The 12,210-nt window shown below is 40.6% G+C and overlaps 2 protein-coding genes and 1 non-coding gene across 3 annotated transcripts; 1 reads left to right on the top strand and 2 right to left on the bottom strand.

The window, feature by feature from the left end:
- Positions 1 to 1,941: 1,941 nt before the first annotated feature.
- On the bottom strand, positions 1,942 to 6,019 carry LOC125286582 (membrane-spanning 4-domains subfamily A member 4D-like). The gene is made up of 7 exons (XM_048231771.1): positions 5,954 to 6,019; positions 5,541 to 5,646; positions 3,340 to 3,450; positions 3,152 to 3,208; positions 2,855 to 2,998; positions 2,543 to 2,656; positions 1,942 to 2,149 (listed from the first exon to the last, which is right to left on the bottom strand). Exons 1-7 carry the CDS (start codon positions 5,965 to 5,967, stop codon positions 2,102 to 2,104), a joined length of 594 nt encoding a protein of 197 aa, XP_048087728.1. The 5' UTR covers positions 5,968 to 6,019; the 3' UTR covers positions 1,942 to 2,101.
- Positions 6,020 to 8,754: 2,735 nt separating this feature from the next.
- On the bottom strand, positions 8,755 to 11,726 carry LOC125286467 (zinc finger protein 500-like). Its single transcript, XM_048231575.1, has 3 exons — positions 11,028 to 11,726; positions 10,713 to 10,821; positions 8,755 to 10,617 (listed from the first exon to the last, which is right to left on the bottom strand). Exons 1-3 carry the CDS (start codon positions 11,262 to 11,264, stop codon positions 9,557 to 9,559), a joined length of 1,407 nt encoding a protein of 468 aa, XP_048087532.1. The 5' UTR covers positions 11,265 to 11,726; the 3' UTR covers positions 8,755 to 9,556.
- A 78-nt stretch (positions 11,727 to 11,804) lies between these two features.
- Positions 11,805 to 11,876, top strand: trnaa-ugc. The gene has a single exon. It is a non-coding gene; the product is annotated as a tRNA-Ala (tRNA).
- The last annotated feature ends 334 nt before the right edge of the window (positions 11,877 to 12,210 follow it).

Genomic DNA, 12,210 nt, shown 5'->3' with positions numbered 1-12,210 from the left:
AGGATAACTCCAACTCGTCCTGTGTTTCTTCAATCCGTAGACTTGTAATGGCCAGATTGTAATCAAAATTCATGTTAGAGCACAAACAGAAAACAATTATTGTTAACTAGAGTGATATTAACTTTGTTGTCAGATTGATATCCATCCTGGTGACAATAATGCTTTTTGGTGTCAAGAATAGAAGTAAACAGTGTAATGATCATTGTGTTTATTCAAATGCTAATTATTTACTTGATTACTTCAAAGTTGCTTATGGCAATAAAAGACATGTCTAGACAAGATTTGACATCAGAGAGACCAAGACTAGATTGGTCTAACATGATGCTTGTCATGAGCTCTCTCTCTGCCTGGTAACACGCGCTGATTGAAGTCTGATGACCTCCACCTGTTCCTGCTCTGCTCTGCCTCACCCTCGTTTACCTACCAGCTGCACTGCATTCACCACTCATCATGCCCTGTATATAAAGCCTTGCTTTTCAGTCCACACTTGTCAGATCGTCTGCAACCAGCACCAGTTACCTGCCTGTTTTGGAAAACGCCTCTGACGCTTTGCCTGTGATCCTGGACCCGCTCGACTACTTCTGTGTTCTCCAGCCCCGGTAATCTTGACCTGCCTTCCGTCCCTCTTCTACGAATACCGCCTAGTCCTTGACTGTACTGCTGCTTCGTTTCAATTGCTGTTGTGTGCGTGTTTCCCCCAGGACTTCCCGGATCATCCAGCTCCTGCCATCGCTGTCCGGCTACTGGGGGAACACACACACACACGCAGACTCTTGGAACTCCTGTACCCCCCCCCCGGAACCCCTGAAACCCCCTTAACCCCCAACCCTTAAATAAACTTTTGAACGTGACGCTTTTGTGGTCCTCGTCCTGTTTGGTGTCTGACAATGCTAGCTAGTTTTGTTTGCAATTAAAAGTGAATTATGAGCCTGTAGCCATCTAGCCTGTCTGAGTGGAATGCGTTTCAATCGGCATATCATGTGTTTCATGTAAATGCTTAGTTTAAGAGAAACAAATTATTGAAGACTTCAAGACTCACCAATTCCATTACACAAAGGCAAAGGCAACTATTTATATTATTGTCCGTGTTCCAAATCACAGTGAGTGCAGCCGGTTGCCTTCATGAATTCCTTTAAAAGGTTTTTTATATCAAAAAGGAGATCTCAATTATTAACAATGACAAGGCAGTGGAATCTGCCTCTCTCTCCCTCTCTCTCGTGCGCACTCAAGATGCATTCCCAATTAAATGGAGTAGCATAATGTTCAAATTAGATCTACTGTATAGTAGAGATTGAGAGGTCCCATAATCATCCTTGCATGTACTGTAACATGCTTTACACACAGCTGGGATATCATTAATATGTAAAAGAAAAAGTAAAGGCCCCAGAATGCTTCCCTGTGTGACACCCATACCACATTCCAAGGGCTGAGATATTGCATGGTCAATTTTGACAACTTGTGATCTGTCAGTTAAATAAGAGGAGATAATGTCTAATACTGAGGGCGATAGGTTAAAAGAGTGGAGTTTGTATAATAAAATCAGGTGGTCTACTATGTCGAATGCTTTACGAAAATCAATAAAAAAAAAATGTTCCATGTAATATGTCTTCTATTGAGAGAGTTATGAATTACCTCAGTGTAAAGTAGTAAAGCAGACATGGTGGACCGTCTTGCGCGGAAACCATGTTGGCAGTCACTTAGCCTGTTACTGTTTTCTAGATAGCGGCTTAATTGATTGACATGGTGTGGGAGTAGGAGACAAATTGACAAGTGTTTTTCATTTTTGCGAAGAGAATGTGCAGGACTGAACGGCGATCATATTTTGTACTGCTTTGCGGTGCATCTAGTTGTTACAACTTAAAAAAAAAAGATTAATGTAGGCTGTTAGTCAGACGCCCACAGCCTACTCTGTAGTCCCAATGTATACTGGTGTATAAGGTATGTAATATATCAAAAATTATGTTTTATATATATATCAAATTCATGTTTTGCAGTATGAGGTATAATGACCAAATAGAGTGAGTCCATTAGTGTGGTTACAGTGAAATTAATCAGTTATTAGTTTTGAGAAAATGGTAACATTTCCACTGTGTAACTCTGTTCATTCTGTCTCTGTGTCGGTGACCATCAGAACTTGTCGCATGATGACCTGGAGGAAAGGAGAGATGGCCAAGCATTAAACCAATGCAGGAGCACAGAGAGAGACTGTCTATGTGACATTAATTAAATAGTTCTAACTGTGTAACCTTAGAGATAAGGGGTCCTTATTAAAATGACAGGGAGGTGCAACGTATTAAATCTAACTTAAAATAATACAATAACTAAGAAAAGTACATTTGCTAATGTATCACCATGAGGAAAATCCTAGTCTCAACATGTGGTGGGTCAGAAGTACAATGCTCCCACATGCCACCATACAATAGATTTAGTTCATGCACAAGACCCTGTGCTCAGGACTGACTTTGGACTTTCCCCATTTGAATTAGGGCCCAACATTCTAGTTGCCAGGTCGGTTACATTTGTTACTCGGGGATTGATTCACCTGTGTGTTGGAGGACTTTAAGGATCGTTTGGCAAAACAGCAAAGACAAATGAGGAGAATAATCACAACTATTGTAGATGAATATAACACAGCCTCAGTGATTTTCAGCTGAGCCTACAGGTAAAGAGAGAGAGAGAGAGATCTTTCATTGTAAACACTACATAATTTTAAAATAAAAAATAATATAACTTTAATTGAAAATTTGAAACAATTAATAGCATGTGGCAATGTAATGCAATGAAACAAGTGAAGACTATTAACATGGGTGTTTACAAGGATAAAAATATCATCTATGGAAATTTTCATACTCACAAGGCGGACATATGCATCATCACCATCATCATCGAAAGTATAATAGAACATTCCACTTATATCAGTAATGGCAATCAGTCTGAAAATAAGTGTAAAGCAACCGCCTAGTATTGTGACAATGTACATAGCCAAGCACACAGTCACCTGGAGAAGAGATCAGGAAAGAGATGAGAGGATCGAACTGCATTTGTTTTACAAACAAAATGCTTATGTAGCTAAAATAAAATTCCTGATAATGACATGTACTGTACTTTTAGGGCTTGAACTTTAAGATTGAAATTCACAAGGAGTACTTGCCAGCTTTTTGGATGGGTAGCTGTGAGTGTGAATTGACAAACTTCCACAGATCATGAACTGAGGGAGCGAACCAAAAGGGATACAGCCACCATCAATGTCATGTCAACATTTAAGAGGTTTTCTTAAAATTAGCACGAAAGTCACATAAACTTATGAAACTGATTAAAAGAGTAATCAAGAAAAGTTACCAATGTGCCTTGCCAGAAAGGAGTGTACAATCTCACTGAGGTCGTTATGGTCTCTCTAATCAGCGGGAGACCCAGCATCAGCTCATTACAGCCAAAGAACATAATCGCAATCTGTCCAGAGAGAATGTAACAGAACCATGAGAATGAACCAACCCTGACCGACACATAGAATCAAACAGACTGAGCTACATCCCTCCAGAATTATGGCCACCTTTGGTAAAGTTGACTAAAAACGGGTGCAAAAAATAATCTTGATTTATTGTAATCTCACAATGAGGACAACAACAAGGATACATCCAACCTTGAGGGGAAGCAAATTTACTATGTGAAAAAGAAAAATCTCATAAAAAAAAATACATATTTTTTGACACATCCTAAAGTTGGAGAATGCAAACCAAAGGATTTAAGACCATTCATCTTTATAAAATCGTCCAGATTCCTAGGTCCACACTAGTGCATTCTCCTCTTCGACTCACCCAGTTGTTTTTCTATCAACTTTTGATCAGGAGACTGAGATAGTAATGGCAGAAGCTTGATTTTGTTTTCAGTAAACAATTTTAGTTTTGATCTGGACAATTGTTTCGGTTCATTGAGCTGATGAATGATCCAATGAATGATTCACTTTTATTGTCTTGGCAGAGATCGATAGCCTGGGTTTTCCCATACTGCCTTACGTGCGCGATTTTATAAACGCTGCTAGGCAGCCTGGATTCTATGGACTTTGTTTTCACCTCAACGAAGGAGCCAATCACAGAACGGAGGGAGGGCAGCAAGATGATGACGACACACAGAAACCATTATGATCTTTGCACAGACGCATTTGATAGACATTCGTAGCGCCCAATCAACGGCTCTGGGCATTCGTAAAACATGTTTCAAATACGAGAAAATTAATGTCTAGTTCCCAGACACCATCTCAATGAGATGAGGTCTGACGTTAGCCAGGCTAAAAGATTGACAGATTTCCATTGAAAATGTTCCAGTTTTTCTTGAGGTTCAGCCCCTCCACCCACCATAATTCTCATAAGGCGTGGGGTTCTTTTTTAAGTATAGTCATTCTTCTACGCCAAACCCACCTCACATGTTTTTTGCCAAATAGTACAATTTTCATTTCATCTGACAATTAGACCACAATTCCAGACAAAGTCACTGTGTCATTCAGTAACTCCTGCCATTTACATTTGAAATGAAATGACTGGAAAAGGCTTTTACCTGCCATGCCCTCTAAATAATCTATTAGCAGTGAGGTCACTTGGTGACCTCTAGATGATACCTTCTTCTGTAACCCTCCAACACGGAGAGGGGACAGCAAGATGATGACGACGTCTATGCGACACACCAAAATGGCTATGAGATACGTACAGACGCATTTGATAGACGTTCGTAGCACCCGATAAACGGCGCCGAGCATTTGTAAACTACGTCTCAAATACGAGAAAATTAATAAGTAGTTCCCAGACCCTATCTCAATGAGATGAGGTCTGGCGTTAGCCAGGCTATGCTTTAACTGTAACTATGGGCATTTTCAACCAAGTACCTAGTTTTTATAGCCATTCCATGACTAATGTCAACACACTTTCTTTCTATTTACAGTTTAGTGAAAACTGAGTATTGGGATTTAGCCTCTGTGCGACTTTATTTAGTGAAAAAGAAAATCATGAACTACTTCTGAAAGTTCACAGTTTTGATTAAATTCTGATTAATTGAAAGAAGTTCAATATAAATAGGAAGATGCGACTGTTATATTTTGTATAAGATTTTCTAGGAGTGCCAATAATTGTGGGCAACGTGGTTTTGCTAAAAAATATTTATTTGTTTATGAAATTTTCCTTTTTCTCAGAATGAATTTGCTTCCCTTTAAGGTCGGATTTCTCCTCATTGTTTTCATTGTGAGATTACAATAAATCACCCATACGTTATTTTTATACCTGTTTTCAGTCAACTTTACTAAAGGTGCCAATAATTCTTGAGGGTACTGTATCTATTCAATTCAACATCGGAAAGATAAATGCAATGTAATATTCAAATGACAAAATTTGTTTACATGCATGTCGTTCAGCAATGTACAGTACATCTTGCCTGCACCTTCTAAACAGTCTCTTGCAGCTTTCAAACAGTCTGCTTACACAGAGCATTAGAAAAGACCTACAATATTGACACCAGCATTTCACATCTGTTTGCATGCATGTTGTTGAGCTGACCCCAATGTATCTTGGCTGTCCTGCTAAAAAGCGATGTAGCGGCTTGTTTCCTCCTGTCACTGTTTGAACTTCAGTCACCCCATTTGCCTTCCTCTCTGAGTCAGTACTGTGGGGAAAGCACAGAAAGATGCCTGAGAACGAGGGGTGTGTGTGTGTAAAAGAGTGCTATCAGAAGATAGAAGGGATGACATGTGTGACAACAAACAAAGACAAATGAAGACTAAGACATCTACACACAGCAACCTGAAACCCACAAGCTTTATGTTCCGCTAGCGCTACAATGTTGAAAGGTTGAGTGTTTACTCCCAGAACACCCTCCTCTAGCTTCAATATCATTCAAAACATCAAAATAATCACCTCATTGAACACACCATATTGTGATGTTACAATTTAACTTTCAAACTCTCACTCACCTCTCTCCCTCCATTTTCACACACAAGGATAACAAAATACCGAGGGGAGGGAGACGGAGCCGAGTGAGGGGGAGGAGACAAGGCGGTCTCAGAGCAGCAGAGGAAGTCATTTCTGAGCTGGACAGGGAGAGGAGTGTTCAGCACACTGCAAAACATTCAGCCTGAGAAATTGCCCTCTGCCCCCCCCCCCTAAAAAATAAAATAAAACACTTATTGGGAAATCATTCACAACACAAAATAAAATGACCAACAGCTGGGAGCTGCCTCATTTATGTCAGTAACGGTTGTTGGGGGAGCATGAGCATTAACGGGAAGCCTGTTATCCATCAGAGAGGAATGCAGCTTTGTTTATGTCAGTTCAGGAGCAAGCATTAGGCAATCTCGGCAATCTGAAGCCTGGCTGGGTGTCACAGAAAAGACGTTGAGGTATACTTTACACTGAATCCCTCTTTGAGGGCCACTTAGGGATGCAACAATTAATTGATTATCGTGATAAATATTTTATCATCCAAACAACTGATTGATTAAGAAAATAATCAACAGATTAATCGATTATGAAAATAACTGTTGGTTGCATGTTACTACGCTGGCCCCACCCACCTAGTATCTGTTTATTTTCATCTATCATTTCCTCAGCCATCAGGGTGGCTAGCCAGCGATGAGAGGGGATGATGTTAGTTTCGAAATCAAGAGTGGCTGTGGTAAACGGTAGCAGCATCGCCTGCAAACATTCTTCCAACTGCAAAAATACAGTTGGAAGAATGTGTTCATTTATGTGTAGCTAAGGCCTATATACATTGTTTCCGTAGTGGTGCAGTTTATTATCAATTTGTAAATGTTAGGCAATGTATGAAGTAACGTTAGGAATCCCTGATCATGATCAATGTGATTGGTTAGACTGAACCAGTGACTTCAGAGTTAACACAAAGTCTATGCCCGTTACGATGCTACTCATGCTAGGATTGGAAACGTTTCCCTATTGTGAGAGGCAGACTCTCTTTCCAAAGTGAAACAAGATCTGGATAAACCAGGCTACTAGGTCACATCCTAAAATGCATTAAACAATATGAAACTAATAGCATGGGTCATGTTAAGGTCACAGTGTCAGTCTGTTTGCACGTGCCTCTGTGTGACCCAGAGTGCACAAGACAAATGGAGGAGTAACAACGTGTATGTGTATATGTTTCTAATTAATAATGTGAAAACTAGTCACAGTTTGAAATGGTACCCAAATTCAGTCAACTCTGTGCTCCATAAAAATTGATTGCAATGTAAGTACAAGTTTAACTTTATCTACACTGAGATGTATTGCAATGTTTTTGCATTTCCTACTATTTCATGAACATTTTGATGAAATGAAGTCATTATTTCCAGGCACACAGTATAGCACCACAAGAAGTCCCCATTTTTGTTTATGGCCTCTGCTTAAACAGTATGCATGTACACAGTTCGGTGTGCCTACATTAACGCGATTGATTGTTTTCCCAAAATGTTTGGAAATCACTGAAAAGAATCCTTGCCTAGATGTGTAACCCACTTCATGCACTGTTTTGACATGCAATGCTAGAACTCCGTGTCAGGCTCAGCATAGTACTTAGATAGATAGATAGATAGATAGATAGATACTTTATTGATCCCGATGGGGAAATTCAAAAAATGTATTATTATCTTCTGAGTTCTGAATTGGGGGTAAAGTATCCATATCAACTGCTCTTGGTCTCACAGTGAAAACAATGAGAAATCCAATCTTGAAGGAAAGCACATGTATTCTGAGACTCAGAAATACCTTATAAAGTTAATAAATAGATATATTTTTTTTAAAAATGCATGCCACAATTATTGGCACCCCTGTATTTAACACTTTAGCCTATCTTTGCCAATACAACAGCTTGTAATCTTAAGACATCACATAAAGTCGGAGAATAAAAATCTCCTCTATAGACCCAACCGGAAAGCGGAAACTAGCAGAACATGCTCACCAAACTTAGGCTACTTACTTGCAATATATCACATACGTCTATACTATACACACTATGTTATAAGTATTGCTATCCATTTGATTTTAAATCCAAATGCAACAATACTATGTTACCATATAAACAATACTATGTTACCATATAAACAAATGTTTTTGGAAGGGGTGTGACAACGTGTGAGTATCCATCCTCCTTGGAATTCTCAATAACTTTATCCACCAATCACCTGTAATCATTCTGAAGCCCCCAAAACAGAAAATGCTGGTAGTAGAAGTACTGGGAAATCATTCACATAACACGGGAAAAAATGGCAGAGAAGACCACAAGCTGTGAACTGATTCACTGATCTCTGATGGTTGCGAGGAAAGCAAAATGGGGAAGCCTGTTGTCCATTGAAGAGAAACTTGGCTTTGTTTTTGTCTGTTTTAGAGAAGCAAACATAATGGAACCTAACCTACAGTTGTACAGGTAGGGTGTCACAGAAGAGATCACTTTGTGAACAAGGTGACCTAAATTAAAGGGGTCACGTAAGGTCATGCCATCTGTCTGTTTGCACATGCCTGTGAGACGTTTCACTGAAACCAGAGCAAACAAGTCAGACAGAAATAACCTATAGATGTCTCATACATCTTACTAAGGTTTTTGCAATGACAAATGTGTTTATGTTTCTAATTAAGAATGTGAAAGAAAGTCATAGGTTGAAATTGTACCCAATTTCAAACAACTGGGTGCTGGCCATGAGAATTAATCACAACATACTGTATGTTCAAGCTAAACTTTATCTATACTGACATGTTTTGCAAATGAAGACAAATAAGGCCTGAATCCACAGCAAAAAAGTATATTTTTTATTTAGTACCATTTCATAAACATTTTCACAACATTAAATATCATAGAGCCATTTTCCTCACCAAGATTTACAGAGACTTCTGAATAACCAAACCAAACACTCTAAATACATTTTAATAGTAGGCCTACAATAGCACCAAGACACCAGAGCTGTCACCTATCAGTTTGCCTGTCCAGAGTTCTGTGTTCCTACCATGGATGTGAACATCATTGTTTTTCTGAAATGTTTGAAACTTACAGACAGAAGTGCTTAATTGCCTAGTGTGATCATCTTCATGCCCAATTCTGAAATGTAATGGGAACTGCCAAAACTCAATGTCAACATAGTGTTTATTATGGTGATATGTGCTTTATTTATTTTTTTCACCTGTTGTGCCATAAAACAGCATAAAGGCATTTATACACAGGAAATATGTTAAATTCCTTGTGCTTTTGGTTGGGGCCCCATCAACAATCAAGCCGAATTAATACTATCATTTACCATCCATGATTATTGGAAGATGTTTAAAGAATTTTCCCTTCTTGTTTATCTGAAATCCATTATGTGGAATGTGCACAATTTGCTGGATTATTTATTTGTTTACATTCTTTGATAAATGAGGCCCCAGGTGCACTGTTCTATTCTTCTTCCTCTGACCCCAAAATGTCAACAGCGGAGTTTAAATCAAGATCCAAATCTTACATTTTTATTATTATCATTATTTTTATTTTTAAATGAAGACCTCTGCACCTTCATAGTGTCTACTGTTTGTTTTGTTTGTTTCACACAACAACCATTTTAGGAGTCTCCCTGATAAAACGACAGCCCCTCGGCAGCATGGACCCGCATGTGCCTGCGCAGAACATGCGTCTGCGTGAAGCTCCGACCGCAGTGCGCGCAGGTGAAAGGTCGTATGCCGGTGTGCACAGACAGGTGGATGTTGAGGTGTGTGCGCTGGGTGAAGCGCTTGCCGCATAGCTGGCAGCCATAGGGCCTCTCGCCGGTGTGGATGCGCTGATGCCTCCGAAGGCTGTCGCGCAGCGAGAAACGCTTGCCGCAGAAGCCACAGGCGTGCGGACGCAGCCCCGAGTGCACCACCAGGTGGCGCTTCAGCACATGCATGTGCGCAAAGCTGCGGCCGCACTGCGGGCAAACGTGTGGACGGGCTGCCGAGGGGCCTGACTGGGGTGGCGCCACACCCGCTGCTGGCATACCCCCACCAGCAACTGCTTGCAGGGCAAAGGTCAAGTCCGACGCTGCTTGGTAAAGGCACCTAGGTGAGACGTCTGGAGGAGGAGCATGCTCTGCCTGTCTGATACCACTCCCCTCTCCCTCTTGCTCCTGTTTTGGTCTTGTCTGATGTCCAGAGATGAAACTGCCTTGGTCCCCCAGGTTGCAGACCTCGTCATCCAGTTCATACTCTACCTCAGATGGAAATGCCATCTTATCTCTGAGATCAGCATAGGGCTGTGATGGAGAGAATGGCAGCTGTTGATGCTGCTGCTGCTGCTGCTCCAGTGGATGTTTATCATCATCTTTTCCAACCCGCTCACAACTCGGTTTATCCTCAGACTTCAGGGACAAACTGCTCTCTTCTCTGTGAGACTTGACAAATGGAGATCCTGATCTGGAGTCCTTCCGCAACCCCTGTCCTACAGTCTTTGGCCCTCCTACTTCATAGTGTCCCTCTGTTGGCCTTTCTGGTTGATAACTGTTGACCTGAGCCAGGTTTCTTTTAGCACTGTGATGCCTTGTATCAAACTCCCCATGGTTATGGGTAGATTCCTTTGCCAGACCTGTGCGATCTGATCTGTCTGTCCTGGCTGAATGCTCAGGTAGGCCTAAAGACCAATCTCCACCTGACAAAATAAAATGAACAAACAGTTTTAGTTACTATAGCCTCAGGCTATCCCAGTTTTCTATGATAAAGTAAGTTTCAGAGTGGCACACACACCAATAATGTTATTTCCAGCTGTCCTCTCCTCCCTCTCTCTTTGCAGACCATTCTGTTGTTCTTGTTTAATCGTGATGGACAGTTCCTGAGGTTCACTGAAGTCCACACACTGTGAAAGCATATAGTAGTTTCATTTACATCCATTTCCTAATCCAAATATGGTAAGCTATCAAATCCATTACAACTGAACCATTTACTTTCTAAATCTAGGCTACACCAATCACTGGCCATTTCAAATCGTTTGGAGGAGCAACTTGCATTCGAGTTGTGCATTCTAGGCAACCTTATGGCAAGAATGTATTAATTTCCACGCACCTGAATACCAACAGATGTCAATGATCTCTCCCTTCCTCTTCTCACTGTTTCCAACTCTCTTTGCATTAATTGTAATTTCAACCTAAGGTCCTCGTTTTCTGATTTACTTCGAGAAATTTCGAAATGCAACACAGAGGCACCTTCATCAACTAATCTACAAATATCGGCCACTGCCGAATTTACAAGTATCTCCATGATTGATACTAATTTGCTCTGGAATAGAGCTGAATTCGACATTTTGTATCAGATTGTAAAACACTAAGCTGGGTAGCTAATATTGGCTAGTTACGTCAAAGCTGAATGCAGATCTTCAAATACGCTAACTTGACGCTTCTGAGAGTTCCTTGTCAAAAAGCGAGGACGTATTTAGTTCTTCGTTCAATATTGTAATTCATTTGATCATTGCCAAACCGTTGTTGTTTCTGTATTTGTTTACATCAGCTTGTCGGCTAAGTCACACACCAGCTAGCTATCCTGCTAGTAACATCATCGCTGCAAATGTAAAAGGCAAATGGCCAGCAGCTACTGTTAGCTGGCTAGCTGGTTTTGTTCGGTAATGCTAGCTGACTCCTACCCCAAGACCTGCTGTCACGCAGGTCTACACCATGACGAAACTATTGATGAAGTGCTGTTATGTATTTCTACGGCAACGGCAAACATGCTGTTTAACCACAAAAAACTGGTTGTCGTTGTCTTAGGGATTTAACACTGGATTTCATGATGGTGCTCCTCCGTAGTATGGGTTCTTATATTGTTGTCATTCAGGAAGTATTTGTAGGGGATGTAGCTCAGTGGTAGAGCGCATGCTTTGCATGTATGAGGCCCCGGGTTCAATCCCCGGCATCTCCACATTTTGCTGAGAGTAAATGTAACCATGAAGAAGTTGGTAAAAAAAGCTTCTAGATTTGAGGGAAAGAAATACCAGTAAGAAAGCAAGCCGATGTGTTAAGCCCACAATGTGCAATGTCAGCTCCATCAGATAATGATGAAGTGCAGGATCTCCTTGAAAGAAAGGCCATCTGGGATCAAAAATCCTCTTAGTCTAAGAACTCTCATCAACAATTTTGCCATTCTGGATTATACTGTAATATTTTTTTCAGCTTCCTCTGTAAGAACAGACCACCAGTTTGGTGTGAGATAATTGATTTCCGTCAGCTTTTTTAACATAGGCCTATCAGTTTTA

This window comes from Alosa alosa, chromosome 21, assembly GCF_017589495.1.
Source record: "Alosa alosa isolate M-15738 ecotype Scorff River chromosome 21, AALO_Geno_1.1, whole genome shotgun sequence".
Classification (NCBI taxonomy): Eukaryota; Metazoa; Chordata; class Actinopteri; order Clupeiformes; family Clupeidae; genus Alosa; species Alosa alosa.
This window is presented reverse-complemented; position numbering and strand designations above follow the sequence as displayed.